General features: G+C 40.8%; 3 protein-coding genes across 7 annotated transcripts; 1 reads left to right on the plus strand and 2 right to left on the minus strand.

Moving 5' to 3' along the window:
- Positions 1-1358: 1358 nt before the first annotated feature.
- On the minus strand, positions 1359-5735 carry trmo (tRNA methyltransferase O). Its single transcript, XM_024409862.2, has 6 exons — positions 5472-5735; positions 5202-5347; positions 4726-4900; positions 4295-4452; positions 3326-3973; positions 1359-2825 (listed from the first exon to the last, which is right to left on the minus strand). The coding sequence occupies exons 1-6, from the start codon at positions 5555-5557 to the stop codon at positions 2593-2595; spliced, it is 1446 nt and encodes a 481-aa protein (XP_024265630.2). The 5' UTR covers positions 5558-5735; the 3' UTR covers positions 1359-2592.
- Positions 5736-6045: 310 nt separating this feature from the next.
- On the minus strand, positions 6046-9122 carry hemgn (hemogen). 2 transcript variants are annotated; one of them, XM_024409864.2, is made up of 4 exons: positions 8965-9122; positions 7843-7933; positions 6756-7234; positions 6046-6583 (listed from the first exon to the last, which is right to left on the minus strand). In XM_024409864.2, the coding sequence occupies exons 1-4, from the start codon at positions 9026-9028 to the stop codon at positions 6468-6470; spliced, it is 750 nt and encodes a 249-aa protein (XP_024265632.2). In that variant the 5' UTR covers positions 9029-9122; the 3' UTR covers positions 6046-6467. The 2 variants fall into 2 exon arrangements, with proteins under 2 accessions (XP_024265632.2, XP_024265633.2); XM_024409865.2 differs by having other exon boundaries at positions 7855-7933; positions 8965-9119.
- Positions 9123-12664: 3542 nt separating this feature from the next.
- Positions 12665-18013, plus strand: anp32b (acidic (leucine-rich) nuclear phosphoprotein 32 family, member B). 4 transcript variants are annotated; one of them, XM_042316783.1, is made up of 7 exons: positions 12665-13045; positions 15348-15497; positions 15797-15919; positions 16179-16365; positions 17039-17139; positions 17232-17295; positions 17411-18013. In XM_042316783.1, exons 1-7 carry the CDS (start codon positions 12992-12994, stop codon positions 17494-17496), a joined length of 765 nt encoding a protein of 254 aa, XP_042172717.1. In that variant the 5' UTR covers positions 12665-12991; the 3' UTR covers positions 17497-18013. The 4 variants fall into 4 exon arrangements, with proteins under 4 accessions (XP_042172717.1, XP_042172718.1, XP_042172715.1 ...); XM_042316784.1 differs by having other exon boundaries at positions 12676-13045; positions 17414-18013; XM_042316781.1 differs by lacking the exon at positions 12665-13045 and adding an exon at positions 13157-15058.
- The last annotated feature ends 229 nt before the right edge of the window (positions 18014-18242 follow it).

Genomic DNA, 18242 nt, shown 5'->3' on the forward strand with positions numbered 1-18242 from the left:
CTCCCACCGTTGTGTCGTCGGCAAACTTAATATTGGTGTTTGGAGTTGTGCACAGTTACATAGTGTCGGGTGAACAGGGAGTATAGGAGGGGACTATGCACGTACTCCTGAGGAGCCCCCGTGTTGAGGGTCAGTGTGGTGGAAGTTTTGATTCCTACCCTCACCACCTGGGGGCAGCCAGCCAGGAAGTCCAGGATCCAGTTGCAGAGGGAGGTGTTCAGTCTTAGGGTCCTTAGCTTAGTGATGAGCTTGGAGGGCACAATGGTAGTAATCTTCTCATGAACATGATGATGATAGCTTAAGTGGCTGGGCTACTGTCAGGTTACAAACAACCTGGTATTATTGTTGAAGCCATATCAGACATGTTACCAACTTGCCTGGCTAGCTAGCTTTTAGACTAAAGTGCTGGGGTGTATTCATTAGTCAGATTCCATCAGCAAACTGAGCAAAATGGAGCGGGACCTACCTACATTTACCCAATAGAAACTCGTTTTTGTGGGAAAACGTTTTTGGTTTGGAGTAAATGATTTCCCTTGTAGAACATTTTGCAACAGACGAAACGTTCTGCAATGTATTTTTTATTTGATTTATTTAACCTTTACCTAGGCAAATCAATTAAAGACAAATCCTTATTTACTAAAGAACTCACTCCTGGGGTGTAATCTTCCACCACTAATTGGCAACAAGTTTCGAAGGCAACTAAAACGAGAGTTTCCTTTGTGACAAATTCAGGTAGGTCCCGCCCCGTTTAAGAAACGTTTTGCAACAGAATCGCCGGAATTAATACACCCCGATGTATAGTATGTAACTAGTTAATGGGCTATGGAAGATAACGTTATCATTACGTTGACTAAAATGAGCTAATACCCATACCATTGGGCATATTATTCACTGTGTTAAAGGACAGAGATCAAACAGAATTTGAACTTCACGGGGACATGTGTGTAACGTTAGGTAAATTGCCGTTAGCTAGTTAGCTACAGTAGCTAGAGTTACTGGCTAACGTTATGAAACGTGACCCTGTTTAAATTATTCGGCTACAAAGCGCTGTAAATAAAAGTCCGAACTATACTTAAAATATTTCCTAAAAAAAAAGGTTTTTGAATGAAGTAAACAAACATACTGCAGAAGGAAACGTCAACCACCACTTCTTCTTTCAAACACGAGAAGGTTCGCTGCTATTGGCTATAAACCGTAAACGTCAAATCCAACGCCTTCACGTAAATCTATGGGTCGCATTTGACCAATTACTACCACCTGCTGTTGTGTTTGTTTAGTGTATGGTATTATTTTCAAACGTTTCAGATGTTGCATGTTCACAAAGACAAAGTTCAGTGGAAGTCACAGTAAAGCCCAAATTTGATTTTTAGTAATTTTATTCTCAAGACAGTATTTGTTTTATTTTCATACAAAATATAAAACATTCCAAGACAAGTTGTATACAAAAACAAACTTTTAGGGAGATTACAGAAATGTCAGGTGTCTCATCAGCATCTAATCCTCACCTCAATGCATCTGTCCCACTCAATGATTGGTATTGACGTTTTAATACAGACAGGTCATTGATAGGACTGTTACCTACCTGAGCCTCGTACCACAGCACCATGTCATCGTGCTTGTCGACACAGTCATAGTCCAGTGCTTGGAGGATGAAGTCAGCCTTTAACATAGCCCAGTGGGGATTCAGTGGTCCCATTAGACAATTCAAATCAACTGGGGAATGCGTAGTTGTTTTCTCTCTGTTCAGTGAACTCTTTACATCCGATTTAACAACACACTATTAATTAGTTGTAATTTGCTGACCCTAAAAACAGTGTCTCCTCAAACGAAAATACCCACTGTGTGTGTGTTACTCCGAACCTCCAACTCTCACAAGAATACAAAGTAGTAGTGTGAAAGAGCGATTTGCTGTTGCTATTGGAAAGGGGAGTGATTCTAGTAGTAAATCTATGCCAGACAATGAAAGGCCCACCACTCCACTCCATCCAACAATGACAAGTTGACCAATCGCACAGACTGTTGTCACACTGGATATAGACAGATGCAATTCAGTTCCAATATAAATCCCTGAATTTAAAAGACTTTGTACTGGACATTGGATTACTAAAACTGAGAGGTTGACAAAGGTCAAGGGAAATACTGGAAGCAATTTTGGAATCCATATCCTACCATAGCGGAGTCGATGTTAAAACTGTGCAACAAACTAACTTAGATAGTAAAGGCGTGTTCACTACCATTACTAAACATAACTCAACCATAAAGATTCCATCTGATAAGTGATAGTGTGCACTGCAGTGTACTGAGGTGCTCTTTCCCAGCCTAGAAGTGCTTGGAATAAATGCTCTATAATGTAACTAAAAGTAAAATAAAGTGTTACGATCATACGGTATAACCAACCATTTCAACAAGCACTCTATCTTCACAGGAAAAAAAAATTAAAATCCATTTTAATAACAGTTGTTGATAACATTGCATTTATTTAGTTAAATATTCATATTTTCTCAGATTTACCTGTAAAACAATTATTGAGAGCTGATTCCAAAATCAATCCATAGAACCAGAACCATTAGGATCATACAGAACATGAACCATTCAGCTGGCCAGTTCTTTTCCAACAGCCACGAGTCTGACCCGGAGCACCTCAGCGAAGCCCTGTCCGAACCAGCAGGTGATGTCTGCCGTGTCCAAGGTGAAGAAGAAGAGTCTGTCCTTACAGCGGCTCCTCCGATACACTGACCTGGGGTCAGCAGATAGAACCCCTCTGATGGCAGCAGCAGCCTCTTTTGGACCACGCAGGAACCGGAACCTGGGTCGGTCATGAGATTCTAGAGAAACGGGGACATTCATAGAGGAAGAAGCCAGTGAAAATAGATCTACTTTAACAATTATGGCAAAATGGATGACGGAGAAACATTACTTTTTTTTAAAATACCGTTGACTTTAGTTTGGTAGAATAGTTTAGTGGTTCCAAACTTCTTCCATTTAAGAATGATTAAGGCCACTGTATTCTTGGGGACCTTCAATGCTGCAGAAATGTTTTGGTACCCTTTATCATCTCAAGGATGATAAATGGAAACAGGATGCACCTGAGCTAATTTTCGAGTCTCATAGCAAAGGGTCTGAATATTTATGTAAATAAGCATTTTTTAATATTTTTTAATACATTTGTAAAAAAATATATACCCGTTTTCGCTTTGTCATTATGGGGTAGTGTGTAGATTGAGGATTTTCTTTGAAATGTAATCCATTTTAGAATAAGGCTGTAACGTAACAAAATATGGAAAAAGTCAAGGGGTCTGAATACTTTCCCAATGCATAAGCTTACCTGTATTGATGGGGGCAAGGAACTCCCCCAGCTCTCTCTCTGCATGGGGTGTGAAGCGCACCTCCAGACTGGTCACAGGAGGCTCCCTGATCCAGCCAGCGATGGTGCTGTAGGCCTCTTCCCCATAGCAAGGCCTAGCACTATCCTCCACTGGCTCCAATGGCTTGGCTTTAGGGCCATCTGAAGCCTGAGACGTTCCTACAGAGCTCCCCAGGGTGAAGGGGTCATGTCCCTCGCTGATGTAGGCCTTGAGCTCCCCCAGCACAGTGGTGATGTCTTTGCCTGGGTATTTAGGAGCATAAGAGCTGGAGGCATCGCCTGGATGGCAGATGTGAACTTTGGATTTGTCTTTTGAGTGGAGTATTCTGGGGTCTGTGCTATGACTATCCCGTCTCTCAACCCCCAAGTCCAACTGGGGATCAACAGTACAGGAGGACGAAGCTACTGAGTCTGAATGCAGCGTCTCCACACTGGTGGTCCCATCTTCTGATGGTACACTGGTGCTCTCAGGTTGGACTCCACAGTCATAAGTATCTGTGTCCATGTCCACTCTACTGTGTGGGGAGTCATAGTCAGAGATGTAGGGTTTGATATCGAGGACAGGGGTGCCTGCGATCATGTCTATCTCACTCAGATGAAGTGTGTCATCTTAAAGTAGAAAGTGAACTGTTTATTTCATAAAATACACCAATCCACATAGCAGGCAGTTCGACACTGAACAATAGTGTGCCTATGGCATGCCAAGCTTAGCAATTATGGAGACAATAAGGCTAAGCATAACTGCAATAATGTCGGACACACCCACAAACTCTCTCTCTCTCACACACACACAATGTACTGCTCAATCTGAAATGAGATTCTGCAACATTCTGGGGATTATATATTTGGGGATGCACCTTTAGACGGAGCACCGTCACACTGCGCAGAAGAGCAAAGCAATTCGAGCTGTTTTTGGCAACTGATACTAACCTGTGACTCTGTCCAGCTTGGCCAGGGTCAGACCCAGGGCGTTGGGCCGGTGGGGGCTACGTGTGGAGTACACCCCAACCCTCTGGCCGTTCAGTCTGGGTGGCTTCACCTTGGCCTTATAACTCAGGTGGCCGTTCTTATGGAACAGGAAGATTACCCTGGAAATGGAATGAGTGAAAGCAGGATAATGTATTTACTGTACAAGTGTAGACAAATTGGGAATAATGGGATGTAAGTTGATCAAAACAGTTCATGACTAAGAAAATGATTGTCACATCCTTGATACGTTTAGCTAATGAGAGAACTGTCTTTGCAAAAAATACAGATTGTTTTATGTAGTACTGACATTGCTACCTTCTTAAACAGCCTTAAGTTTAGCTAGCTACCCCCTCTACTAAGTTTGGCTCCCTATCCCCATCTCTAGTATGTACCAGACATGAGAGTAGTTGTCCAGGCCGACCAGTGAGTGTTCAGGGTTGTTGAAGACACTCTGCTGGATCTGAAGGGTGGCCCTGGAGGGCCCACATATGGTTGGCTGTCTGGGGGTGCCATTCTTCACTGAGAAACAGGAGCTGATGTAACCTATGGGGACTGTCTGGATGGTCCCTGTGAAGGAGAAATTGACATTTTTTAAAAATGATTAAAGGTCCATTGTACCAGACCAAACATATTTCAGATAGAAATGCAAGCTATAGATATGTCATTCTCATAGAAAATGATTCCCATTTGAAGAAAGTCTGATAAGCGGAAGATCCTTTGTGTGCGATATTTCTATATTGATTCTATATTGAATAGAAGTTCTAATTAAGTGCAAGTCAGCTAAAGCTAAACAATGATCAAGACAAGTCATGCGAGGAAGATATAAGAGAGGGATATAAGCAAGAAATCGAGTGCCTTAGCCAGCTACCTTTCTCAAGTGAATTCTGTGTCTCTAGTTCTGCCTGTGGCCTTGGCTGACTCTTTGGAGATCGACTCTGGCCAATGTGTGTCAAAGCAGACTGGAGAGATGTCATGTGTTTTCGATGAGAACGAACAGCACTGTCCAACAATTGCCTGGGTTGGGGGGAACATTTTAATATCTGTATTGACACATTATGGTCAGCAGCATATAGTCAGTATGTAATACGAATAACGACTTCCAAGATGCCATGCGTTACATCTTGCATTCATTTCATACCTGAGATTCTTGATTTCTTTTCGCATGACAGATATCTGCTGGTTGAGTTTGCTGACATGCTCCGTACAGTTGCAAGTGGCAGACATTTTGATAGTGTCTTGATTGCTTTGCTAGTTTGTCATTGATTAGATTAAATAATCAGAATTCATACAATAATATCTGATAATGTTGTAAAATATCAGAGATTATTTGTGCTGCCTAACAAAACTACACATCTCTGCTGAAATGCTTCCGCACATGTGTGTCGTCATTTCTAGCTGGCCAACCAGCAACTTACTAATGGAAAGCGGTGACTGAGTGCTGTAGCAAGCATGCGCAAATGATTACGTAAATTGTGAAGCAAAATTTCAAACTCGTGTCCTGATGGGGAGTTATGGATGAAACTCGTAGAAATAACTATTTTTAATGGTTGTCAGTTTAGAGAAATGCCAAAACAACATGTTTACTGTAATATTGAATATATATAATGACTCCTTGGAGATTGTTTCACTACTGTAAGAGGACAGCAGAGGGTACTATTGAGCAACTGAGACTTGTTCTTGTTTTGTAGATGATCATAACAAGGAGACAGTCATATTATCAACAAAGCATCACACCTTTATTATCATAGCGCTTATCTCAAATAAACCATTGGTATAAAAAATGTAAAAATCACAATTAGAAAACACAGTTACCAGAAATGATTAAATGCAAATGTACTTTCAAATGCTGCCATGTTTAGCTTGTACAACTCATTTATTAAAAACAGACAGTGCAGTTCTTTGCAACATAACACATTTAGACACCATTCATGAAGCAAAAATAAATAAATCCATGGGTCGGTTTAAAGCTGGAATTCATGCATTTCATATACATACTCTATCAGGCTCAAAATTACAAAGATGAGTTAACTAGTAAGGCTAAACTGCATCACCTCTCAAATGCACATGTTGACAGAATAGATTACATTGCATGTAATCTGTCTGTATGTTATCAGAGGCCAGATCTGAGTGGATTTCAGAAGATGTTTCTTGGTGGATGATCTTGTGAAGGAACACCAGTGTAGAACCTGGGGAACGTAGAGAACACTCTATTCTGTTCAGGCACACTGACAGACGGCTCCTCACTTGACCCTATGACAGAAAGGTGGTTAGTTTAACATTTCTGATTATGCAATATGTGACGAGATCATATCCCCCACAGCTAGATAACATCCCAATGAGCTCATTGGCCAGACACTTCAGTAAATTCAGAAGTCAAGTACATGACTGCAAAGAAACATTCATTATTTGATGCCATTAGTACCTTGATCAGTGCCCCAGTTGTTTTGAGATGGAGGGATGTCTTCCTTCTCATCAGGACCCAAGTCCTCAATCAGCACCTGGTCCAGGGTGTCACTACCCTGGTCACTGCCTTCTGTGTACAGGGTCTCCAACAGGGATGGTGCAGGGGCAGTAACAGGGTTATACATTGGAGAAGGGGCAACAACAGCCACAGGAGCAGGGGCAAGGATAGGGATAGGGTCTGAGACGGGGGGAACGTACGCCGGTAGTGATTCTGGCGGGCCAGGGTCCACCGGAAGGAATGGGGATAGTGAGATCAAGGTAGGGGCAGGGGTGACTTCCACTGGTTTGGACACCACCTTTACAATGACAGCCTCCTGTTCTGGCTCTTCCTGGGAAGCCGGGAGCTCCGGTGTTGGATCAGTCTTCCTCGGCCTTCCTCGTCTTCCCGAGCTACTCTTCTCCTCTCTTCCCCTCGCTCTCTTCCTCCTGCTCTCTACCCTGAAGTCAGACAAATAGAAATGTAATCGTGGGTCGTCATTATACACTTCCTCGCAACTGGAATGTTTACACTTTGCAGCTGATTACGTTGATAAGCTTGGCGATATTCATTCAGTCATTGTTGATAGTGCAAAGTCCTTGATCTAAATGTGTGGTGCCAATAGCTGGAAACGCCTAAGCAACCTTTGGTTTACTCTTGCTTCATATTGGACAATGTGGTCTGGAAGACTGATAGACAGCCAAATACGATCATGATCAAATATACTGTTTCATGTACACAACTTTATTCATGCATGTACACATCTTTTACTATTTTCTGCTCTTACATTCTTTAAACGTACCAAAACATAAAGTCATGTTAAGTGGCTTTTCAGCCAAACTTATTTAAGCACGTAAGCACTAGAGTAAGCCAATAAGGACAAAGGGCTTAGCAGCTGTATTGAAGCCCACATAGTCCACTCAAGTTTCTAGTTAAACACATTTTGTCAGCTAAAGCAGTAAACCGTCATTAGTGGTTGAAATCTAGGCCTCTTCCTAACTCTAACATGTTTGTTAGAGGATGAGTGTGCATTACTAGTTCTGCACCTCTTCTTAATGTCTACATTTACCCATAAACCCACTGGTTAATCGCCTTGTCCTCGGCCTCTGCCTTTCTTTTCTTGAGAAGGTCTCTGTCTCTTAGCCGCCGCTGGATCCCACCTGTAACACCGACCAACATACACCAGTCAGCCAGTCAGTCAGTCAGCTGTCAACGACAGACAGGACACTTCACTCTCATTCCTCATTTGAATTCTATTACATCAATAGTCTCTGTGTAAGACACATTTAGTAAATATCGTAATAAACTCACAATGATTCAATAAAAATTGGATCACTTTGTTTCATTAGGATTTGTTTCACTGTCCTCTCTGTACTTGATCAATTACTGGTTTATGCTGTTGTAACAAAACTCTCTCCATATTTGAGTGCTCCAGTAGTTTATGCTGTAGTAACAAAACTCTCTCCATATTTGAGTGCTCCAGTAGTTTATGCTGTAGTAATAAAACTCTCTCCATATTTGAATGCTCCAGTAGTTTATGCTGTTGTATGATTTGTGTCAGAAATTGACTGCAAATCCAATGCAGCTATATAGCAGCAGTTGTATAAACCATCAGCATACCAAAGTATAGGATGATAGTACATATTATACCATGGCATTGTTGAATACTCCTTTCTGATTGGCTTGAAGGGCATTCTAGAGCGTGCATATTTTCCCTATAACTCACTCTATATTTGCACGGTAGAATTCAATGGCTATTACATTGTTTGAGCTGCTTTTGATAGAAAAAGTTTAATTGAAAACAGTATTGTATAGGATGATTAGTACATGTTAGTACATGGTGTCTGGGACTACAAACATACAGTATGAGACAAACAGACTCAGATAGAGAACATCTACAGTAAAATTGTCTTCCAAATACATGTTCCTATTGAGTTGCAATCATCTTAGTGGTACATCTGTTTGGACAGATCAACCATCAGTAAGTCCTTTGTGACCCAGTTTTGCAGCAAAATACATTGGCAGGAATATGCATGAATAGAGCCAATGTTAACAAATAAAAGGACAGTATGACATACTAATACTAGGACTAAGATAGTAACCCTTTCCAGAGAACAGTGGTACATCTGAGAAATAATTGGATATTTCACTATAAAACACAGAATAGAGACAATGTTCAGAGGTCATTTACCTTGGTTATCATTGGGATTTTTATATTCCAACTCTGGTTTCTCTTTATCGAACGTCCCCTCCATTTTGCCTCCTGTAGAAATGACTGTAACTTGTTGAGAGGGGCAAGGGAGCAGAGAGGGGTAAAAACGTTGATAAAAAATGATGTCTGTTTGCAAGTCCCGCCCCCCAAAAATCCTTATCTGGTTAACCATTACCATAGCCCTCAAAGGGTTCTTATGGCTCAGCTCTTATCCTATTTGTAAAGGTGGAGGAGTTGGCACAAAATGGGCATAAAAAGCAGGCCATGTTGCTGGCTGTGTGTGTGTGTGTGTGTGTGTGTGTGTGTGTGTGTGTGTGTGTGTGTGTGTGTGTGTGTGTGTGTGTGTGTGTGTGTGTGTGTGTGTGTGTGTGTGTGTGTGCGTGTGTGAGTGAGAGAGAGAGAGTTGTCATGGGGCTGCCTATACAGATGTGTGTGTCTGAGAATAGCAGCACAGTATAAATAAAAGGTGCGGAGTATGTCACTGGTGCTCAGGAGAGAGAATGACTGAATTCAGGCAATTTCTCTCTTGGTGTTATGCAATATCCAGTCAGTGATATGAGAAGGAGCACAGTAGGGTTCAACAAGAGAAAATAAAGCCCAGGGGGACTGAGGCAGACAGTGTAGGTAGGCTAGCTAGATGTGAGTCAACGCTTCTGGGATAGACTGTGTGCAGCTTGTTAGAAGGGTATAGCCATAGACATGCACACATTCCGGAAGGCTCCACACCGGCCCTACATACATACAGTGTTTGACTTGGACTGAAAAAGGTGCCGCCGGGACTCATTTTGGGTGACGGTACTGTTCATATTTAGGTGCAGGAGTTCCACAATACTTTTGAGCTAATATTCTTTAAGAGGAACAGGAGCTCAAGCAGTAGAACATTTGAGGTGCCGATACTCATCTCTGGGGAGCTCCTGCCCAAGTCAAACACTGAATACATAGTCTACATACTTTAGGCCATGTATTTTTCTCTTTCGAGAACTACAGTGCAGAGAAAATGTATCCTATATACCAGATTCACTGGAACTACAGTATACATTCCTATAAGCTGGAAAGTAAACACAATGTCCTCCAATCCATTCACTGAATACTATTTAGTCTGACAAAAAGATAACTTTATGGCTGTTGTTTTTTCTTTCTCACAAAGGAAGAACATAGCCAAAAATCCTTGAAATACCGGCATGTTCAGGCGGTAAAAGTAGCACCCCTACCCCGCGACTCAGGGTCTTTTACAGTAGAGTGGAGGCATAACCATCTTATCTCATCGCAAGGGAGCTGCTCATTCTCTGGGCGTGTTCTCAATCTTCTCCCTGCACATTGAAGCCTCAGCCTGCTGTGTCTGAGCCAGTGAGCCTCTCTGGAAGCCGCTGCTTCACTAGAGCAAATAAGACTCAACTGCCTATCAGTCTTCAGTCAGGCACAGTTCTACTAAGAGGCCCTATACTTGATTACTGTACTTAGCCTAGTTTCTGGCTTTGGAATTTTGTGTCAAATAAAAATTTTCTCAAACAATAATTTTACATCAACTTAGTAGACAGCCAAGTACTTTGTTAGCCATTGAAAAAACTAAGTAAGCCATAGCCTAAACAGTTCATTCTGGGAGGCTAGCAATTTCCAATGCAAGGCCACAAAGAGTACTGCCCTACAAATAATCTATGGACTACCAGATATGTGACACCTCCTCTATTTTCATCTTCAGCTTTGGAGGAGAGTTTGACAATGACACTTATGCAGAACAATTTGCAAAGCAATAGTAGGTTACCAAAATAATAACTCAATGTGCAACAAATGAGGACACACACACATACACAAAACTACCTTGAAAAATGCGTGTTGAGGAAAATCAGTTTGCCGGGATTCTGCTGTCAGAATCAAATCAACTAACACACTAACACTTCCGTGGATATTATACTCAGCCGGTTCACAATATTGTACCCCCTTCTGTCTCCTTAAGGGGCAATCTGCACTTGCTACATCCATTTTTGGATGTATAAATTAATGATATGTACCCATTGATTCTTGAAGAATATAATTTAAAATGCCTCATGAGCTTAGTTCAACTATCCTACCTATCCTCATCAGAACCCAAAATATAAGCTTTTTTTACTCCAATGTTTGTAAACAAAGTAGCCTAAAAACATGGTTAAAATTATAATTTTGATTTCATGGCTGGTCAGTCCTTGCATCCATACCTCTGTCTATGAATTGAGAGGTTACATGACTCCCTCAGCCGTTTACTAAAACAGGGGCAGCGAAAAAACACTGTTTCCACTGCTGATTGCCCCTTTAAAGGCTTGCACATATTTCTAAGCAATCGATTAGATAAGCAGATAGTCAGAGAGAGAAGGCACCCACACACACCCATAATGCATGATAACCTCATGAGTCTGAGGAGGCTGTACAAAGACATTGCAGTGCCCTCTCCTGGTAAATACTTTCTATTACCGATTACCATGTTCAAAACATGGTTGAAATGTACAGCATAGTACAGTAGGTCCTGTAATGGTATTTATTTTAGAACATTGATTTTAAGATAGTTACATTCATATCCAATATACAAAACGTTCATGTTTTACATATTGTGATTTAAAAGCTGTGATTGCGATTTTACAAATGTTACCACCAAATTAATTCAAATCCATACCAAAATAGAAACACATAGCTATCTCAAGCATAGTAATTGTATAGGTACCGTTAGTCTTGAATAGGACACACATTGGTGACCTGACTAGATCCTACGAAAGGCTTTTGTAGAGATGCACCTAGAGATGCAAGAGACTCTTTCATTGGAAAAATGTAAATAAATAAATTGGCTTGTTGATGAATATCAATTTTCACTAAGGTAATTTGTTGCTGGTTCATAATTGCCATAGGTGTAAGTGTTTCTTGTCCTGACAGAGAGAAGGTGCTCTTTGGTGGTAGCGGGAGGCACACTGGTGGTTTCTTCTGCTTCAGGGATCTTGCGTCTCTATGCAGGAAGCGTAAGGGAGAAGTACCCCATCACGGTGTGCATATACAATGCTCCCTTCACTGTAAACCAAATAAACGCACTCTACTTACCGGTTCTAATAAAAGGGCAAATTTTATGAGATTATGGGGCATCGTCATACTGCTTGAGATGCTGATTATTATGAAATGAAATAAGTGTACACACATTAAATAGAGTGTAATGTTTATTGAGCATGTGTACATTAGGACAACAATATCATGTGTTTAGGTTACGTTGAAATGTACTGATAAACAAAGAATGCTATGAAATTAATTTGCCGCTGCCTTGTCAACAGGTATCTTATTAATTTCAAAATAAGGCCTTTTAAATACAATAATTAGGTGGTTGCTTGGGTTTGACCTGTTACACACATGTACCAGTGTGTATTATACAGGTGTGAAATGGAAATGTACTTTTTGCATATCCCAAATCCCCCTGAGACACCCTCGAAGTGTGGGGTCAAGGCTGGGAGGAGGGGAGCTCAAACATCTCTGCTGTAGATGTTTGAATTAAGTAAATAATAGTCCTGATTTCATTTGTTTTTTTCTTTAGCAATTTTGCAATGATTTCTGATTATGTAATCAATTGATTTATTAAATATGTTTCAAATAATCTCCGAATTACAGAATGTTACAAACTGGTTATTTTCATAAAAATAATCAAATAAAAAGACTGACAAAAAAACAGTTGTTTGAACTTAGAATTGTACATAATACATCACTTTTCCCCCCAGAATTAAATCGCACCTCAGTTGTTTCATGGCAGCGTCATGTTCTGTGACTGCAATGCCTGTTTAACCGCAGTGAGCGTTTCTGACCAGAGATGGCGCTATTGAGAATATATTTTGTTTTAGTCCCGTTTCCCTCCATGGTTTCTCCTCTCCGCGGGTAACTTGGCGTTTGGCTCAGTTCATTATACAGTCCCATATTCTTCCTCCATTAGGGCATCTCTCTGCCTTTGGACTGAATATAAATTACACCGACACCCAAGATAAAAGTTCAACTTTCGTAGGGCGAGATGGACATGAAGAAGAGGATCCACTTGGAACTAAGAAACAGGACCCCATCTGATGTAAGTCGTGCCTTTTAAACCAAACCTTTAGTTTTCTGGCTAGCTTGCTACTTTTTTGCTTTCCAAGTGACCTGTGTAGCTAATGGTGACCACATGGGCTTAATGTTTCTCATTTATTAATAGAGCGGAAAATACTTAACTGTAACAAGCTACATTACACTGTCCCCGTTGGGGCGTGAGGGGGGACAAGACAATATTCAATCGTTACTTTCGAAAGCCGATTATTTTTGCTTTCTGGCATTATTGCAGTGTTAACAGTTTCACAGTCACTGGGTAGATGTTGCACACACACGGTTCGAATGCAACAACGTTGTCTCAATTATTTGTTAACTTCTACATCTGTGTTGTAGGAGACGTGTTTTTCCACGATGCGTTAGACATTGACGGAATGGTTTATTTTATATAGACCTTGGTAGCCATGTTTGTTGCTAGCATAGATTCTAAAATGGGGCGCCCTTTATTACAATGCACTTATATCCACAACAATAATCCAAAATTAAGTTTATACCATACTCCTACTTTTGTGATAGCATTCATGAGATCACGGGTGGCTTCTTTTCGACATTTTCCACAAATTGGGTAGGGACACATTAGATAGCTAGTTTGCTAGCTAGCAAGCAAACAACATTAGTCATTAACGTTTGTTCTCACGAGCCATTCACATCTTGTAGGCTACAACTTACTATTACACCCCCCTTTCGATAGCTAGCAATAAACGTTTTATATTACTTTACTTGCTAAGAATCAACTGAAGTTGAGGAAATTAGCCAGCTACAATGTCGCCGATGATTTAACGTTACATGCCTACCCTCACGTTCCGTCAAATGTTATTGTTCGATTTGACATTCATAAACTAAATAATTTATCGCAAATTAAAGCTGATTTGTTAATGTTGCTAATTCGTAGCAGTCAGCGAATGTTTGGTTCCCGCCATATTATTCACAACTACCACGAAAGCAAACGAAATACTTATTGAAACTGGCTAACCTCTACGTTCAGATTCGGTATTTTGTATGTTAATCATTTAAAATATCTAATGCTTCGGCTACCGACAATCTCCGAATAACGTGTTGGTCGTCGGCTCGTGCAATAGCCTGCTTGAATGACACGAGACAGAGGAAACTGCGTTCGGTGCGTGTGTTGCTAAAACTCTACGTTGACGCTCTCTGGTTTTCATGCAAACATTGATAAAAGTATTCTACATTGAAAGTTAATTTTAAGGGATGATTTTACGTAATTACTGCATGTAAACAGTCATCCATCTCCGGAGAGTTTAGAGAACTCTGCATACTGTATCTCAGGAATCGCCATGTTGTCATTCTGCCGTCTTTGAAGCTCTGGAGAAAGGAGGCTCCATCTTTGTTTGACTAATTTCCGTTCTGAATATTTCCTTCGACGTTGTTTACGAAACGGTGATCTAATGTAACGAACTGTTATATCGGTCGTTCGCTCGACGGCTAGGCGATCCATTTCCCCAATAAATTCGATTTGAAAATAAAAAAGTGTATCTTTACAGGGTATATTTGCAATCCTTTCCATTGCTGTAGGGTAGGTAATGGCGGGCAGTCAGGCTTCTCTTGCAGGTCCTCAACTGCACGGCAGCGCTTAAAAGGGCAATGGCTAGCCTGTAGCGAGCTTGCTAACAAAAAGCATTGCATGTGTCATTAGTGACTGAACAGCGGGCAAGTGAAGGTAGAACTGTATTGTGCGGTTCTTCCTCGTGGCAGCTGGTTTAAAGAAACAACCGCGGTGCCTCGACATAAAACATCATGCAACCGAATACCTTTATTGATGGCTCCACTCGACAACCTTATCAATGTTTCACTTTGCATCAATGTTTCACTTTGCCACTGTGCGAATCATGATATTTGACGTTCAGCGTTAACTTTCTTCAACCCTTTTATCGAGCTTTTGGTTGCGTAACGACTGTCCCTCACGTGAACTTTTTAAACGATGAGATTTTGTTGTGAGGAATTGAAATGTTGCAAGTATTCACACATAAATCAGGAAAACGTAAGAATAACAACCACTCCTGTCATTGAGGTCCATATTTTGTATATTGACCTTTTTCAATCATGAAGTTTAGATTCGATCGTAGTTTGGTTGTTGTATTGATGCCGCAAGTTGTTGTTGCCAACATGTGACCATTCTTAACATATTTTCCCACACCATTTTTGCATTATGTGCATAAAATAAAGCTTTTATAATATTTGTGCATTCTCAAATTTAGAGTTTGTAGTGCATCTGTAAACAATGCATACATATGCTTTTCTTTGGGTTACAATTTTACACATTTTTATAGGTACGAGAACTTGTCCTGGATAACTGCAGATCAAATGAAGGGAAAATCGAAGGTCTCACAGCAGAATTCGTCAATCTGGAATTCCTCAGTTTGATAAACGTTGGCCTAATCTCAGTCTCCAACCTTCCCAAACTTGGGAAACTCAAAAAGGTAATGTGGTTGTGTTTTTTTACACAAGTTACTTACAGTATAAACATTTTTTGTTGACTCCTTAAAAAACATACCTTAAGTTCTGCCTGGGGGGGTATAGAAAGATGCGTTCCTAATGGCAACCTATTCCCCATATAGTGCACTATTGAGGGCCCTTGTCAAAAGTAGTGACTGTTGTGTAAGGAATAGGGTTCCTTCCATTTAGGGCATAGTCATTGTTTTCTGAAAGACTTACTTGCTTGGGAGTTTTTTTTGTTGTTGTTGACAGAAGTGACTGATCTCTTCACATTATGTTGCAGTTGGAACTCAGTGACAACAGAATCTCTGGTGGCCTTGACGTGCTAGCAGAGAAACTCCCCAACCTCACACATCTAAATCTAAGCGGAAACAAACTGAAAGACATAAGCACGTTGGAACCTTTGGTAGGTACACCAAACTCCCGGTAGAGCACAATACAGTGCGACACTGTCTCAGGCTATGCCTCAAATGACACTATTCCTTGTATAGTTGGTAGGCAACTGTTTTAGACTAATTTCTGATTTGTTTCCCTATGTGGCTCTAGTCAAAAATTTGTTTGCTAGCCTATATGGGCAAAGGTGTGCTCTAAAATTGAATTAGAGATTTATTCAGCCAGTGTTTTTTTTTCACCCCCTAATTAACCTACACCCATTTGCCCCACAGAAAAAGCTGGATGGCCTGAAGTCTCTAGACTTGTTCAATTGTGAGGTGACCAACCTGAACGACTACAGGGAGAGTGTGTTCAAGCTGCTCCCTCAGCTCACCTACCTGGACGGGTACGACGTGGAGGACCGAGAGGCATCCGACTCGGACGGAGAGGTCGACGGTGTGGACGATGATGATGATGAGGGTGGGCATCCATTTTTTTTGTGTGTGTTTTCCGGGAAAAATATTGAGGAAGTGCAGATGTGAGTTGAATGGGGGTCTTCTGTAGCTCAGTTGGTAGATCATGACGCTTGCAACATCAGGATAGTAGGTTCGATTCCCGGAATCACCCATACATGTATGCTCCCGTGACTAAGACGCTTTGAATAAAAGCATCTGCTAAATGGCATATATTACTATATATTAGAATCCATAATAGTATATCGTGGGTGTTTTGTCATGCAAGGGAATTTTATTGTGTATTTGTACTGTTTGTTGGCATGTGTCTGTGTGATAACTGACAATGGCTGTTTGATAACTGATTAGATTTTTATTAGGATCTCTTTTAGTCCTCAGTTGGACTAATCTACCAAGAGTCCTTAAACATTCAAATACAATTTATAATATTATCACATTTTCACATAACACACTGTTGCACACCGACATAATACACAGACATTGACCAGATAAATACTCTAAGTCTGAAAAGAGAGATTGATTCCTTCATCTACCATAGTCCTGCACAACCTTCCAATTTATTATATCTAAATGGTTCTAATGTATTGTTTGAATTTCTATACTGAAAGGTTTTTGGTTTGCTCAGATACATTATTCAATTGCTCTGAATCGAAAACTGATGCATTTATTTTGTTTTTTAGAAGATGAGGAGGGAGAGGAGGAAGACTTTGATGAGGAGGATGATGACGATGAAGAGGGAGTAGAAGGAGAGGAGGAAGATGAGGTCAGCGGCGACGAGGAGGTAAATCCCTTTTTGGTTTGTTTGACTCAATAGTTTAAAAGATCAACAGGGGCATATTTTTGATTCTGACCTGCTCTGTCCCTTCTCTCCAGGAGGAAGACCTTGGCATTGAAGGTGAAGTTGAAGATGAGGATGATGAGGACGATGATGAAGAGGGTATGTCATTGTCATACTTTTTGTCACGAGCTCATGTCTGAAACTCATGTTAAAAAGTTTACCTTTCGGATACTTTACTAAGTACAGTGTAATAACTCTTTCTCATTTCCCCTAGAAGTTGAGGCTGTCAAAGGCGAGAAGAGAAAGCGAGAACCCGATGATGAAGATGACGATGATGATGACGACGAGGACGACGATTAAGAGCAAAAAACAAGAGCCTGTCAAGTTACCAACCCCTTCCCTCTCCACCCTTACACCCTGCCTACGCCACGCCTCTCCTCTCCCCCAGCTTTGAGCCCCCGTGTGGGAAAAGACTGTACCGGATGGGTGGTCCGATGGAACCGAGAGCCATTCCCAAGGTTCTCAAGCAGCGCACCACTCCGCATTCCACAATTTCACTGTCAACTCCCCCTTTATGTATACCTGTGTGAGGACTTTGGGACTGGTATCTAGTTTTGGGTCTGTGCTTTTAATATTTTGTTGGATGAACTCTGAATTTATATTTTATGTTGTTGAATTTATTATTTCTTCCCCCTCTTCTTTTGTCTTTGTTTTATTTTCCGTTCCTTATCCCCCCAATAAAATGATTGCTATAGCAGCTGTGTGATAAGCGAGCTATGATTTTTTTGTAGCCGCCTGTTGCACAAATCAAGGTTGTAGCTACATTTTTACTTCCTGTATGACCAAACTACTTTGTAAATAAAATGTTACAATTTTACACTTTGCTCTCTTCCTGCCATACTTTTCTCTTGTCACATCTAGAGTTGAATGAATCTGAGTTAAGTGCAAGTCATCTGTCTCACCCCCTGCTGATTGCAATAGGTTGCCTTAGTGAGAAAATTCTGTAACACTCATTTTTATATTACATAGAATATCAATTTCCTTAAGGCCCCAGAATGGATACTTCAAAGTCACTCTACAAGATGACATGTTGCACCTCATCATTT

Source organism: Oncorhynchus tshawytscha, unplaced genomic scaffold, assembly GCF_018296145.1.
Source record: "Oncorhynchus tshawytscha isolate Ot180627B unplaced genomic scaffold, Otsh_v2.0 Un_contig_6829_pilon_pilon, whole genome shotgun sequence".
Taxonomy (NCBI): domain Eukaryota; kingdom Metazoa; phylum Chordata; class Actinopteri; order Salmoniformes; family Salmonidae; genus Oncorhynchus; species Oncorhynchus tshawytscha.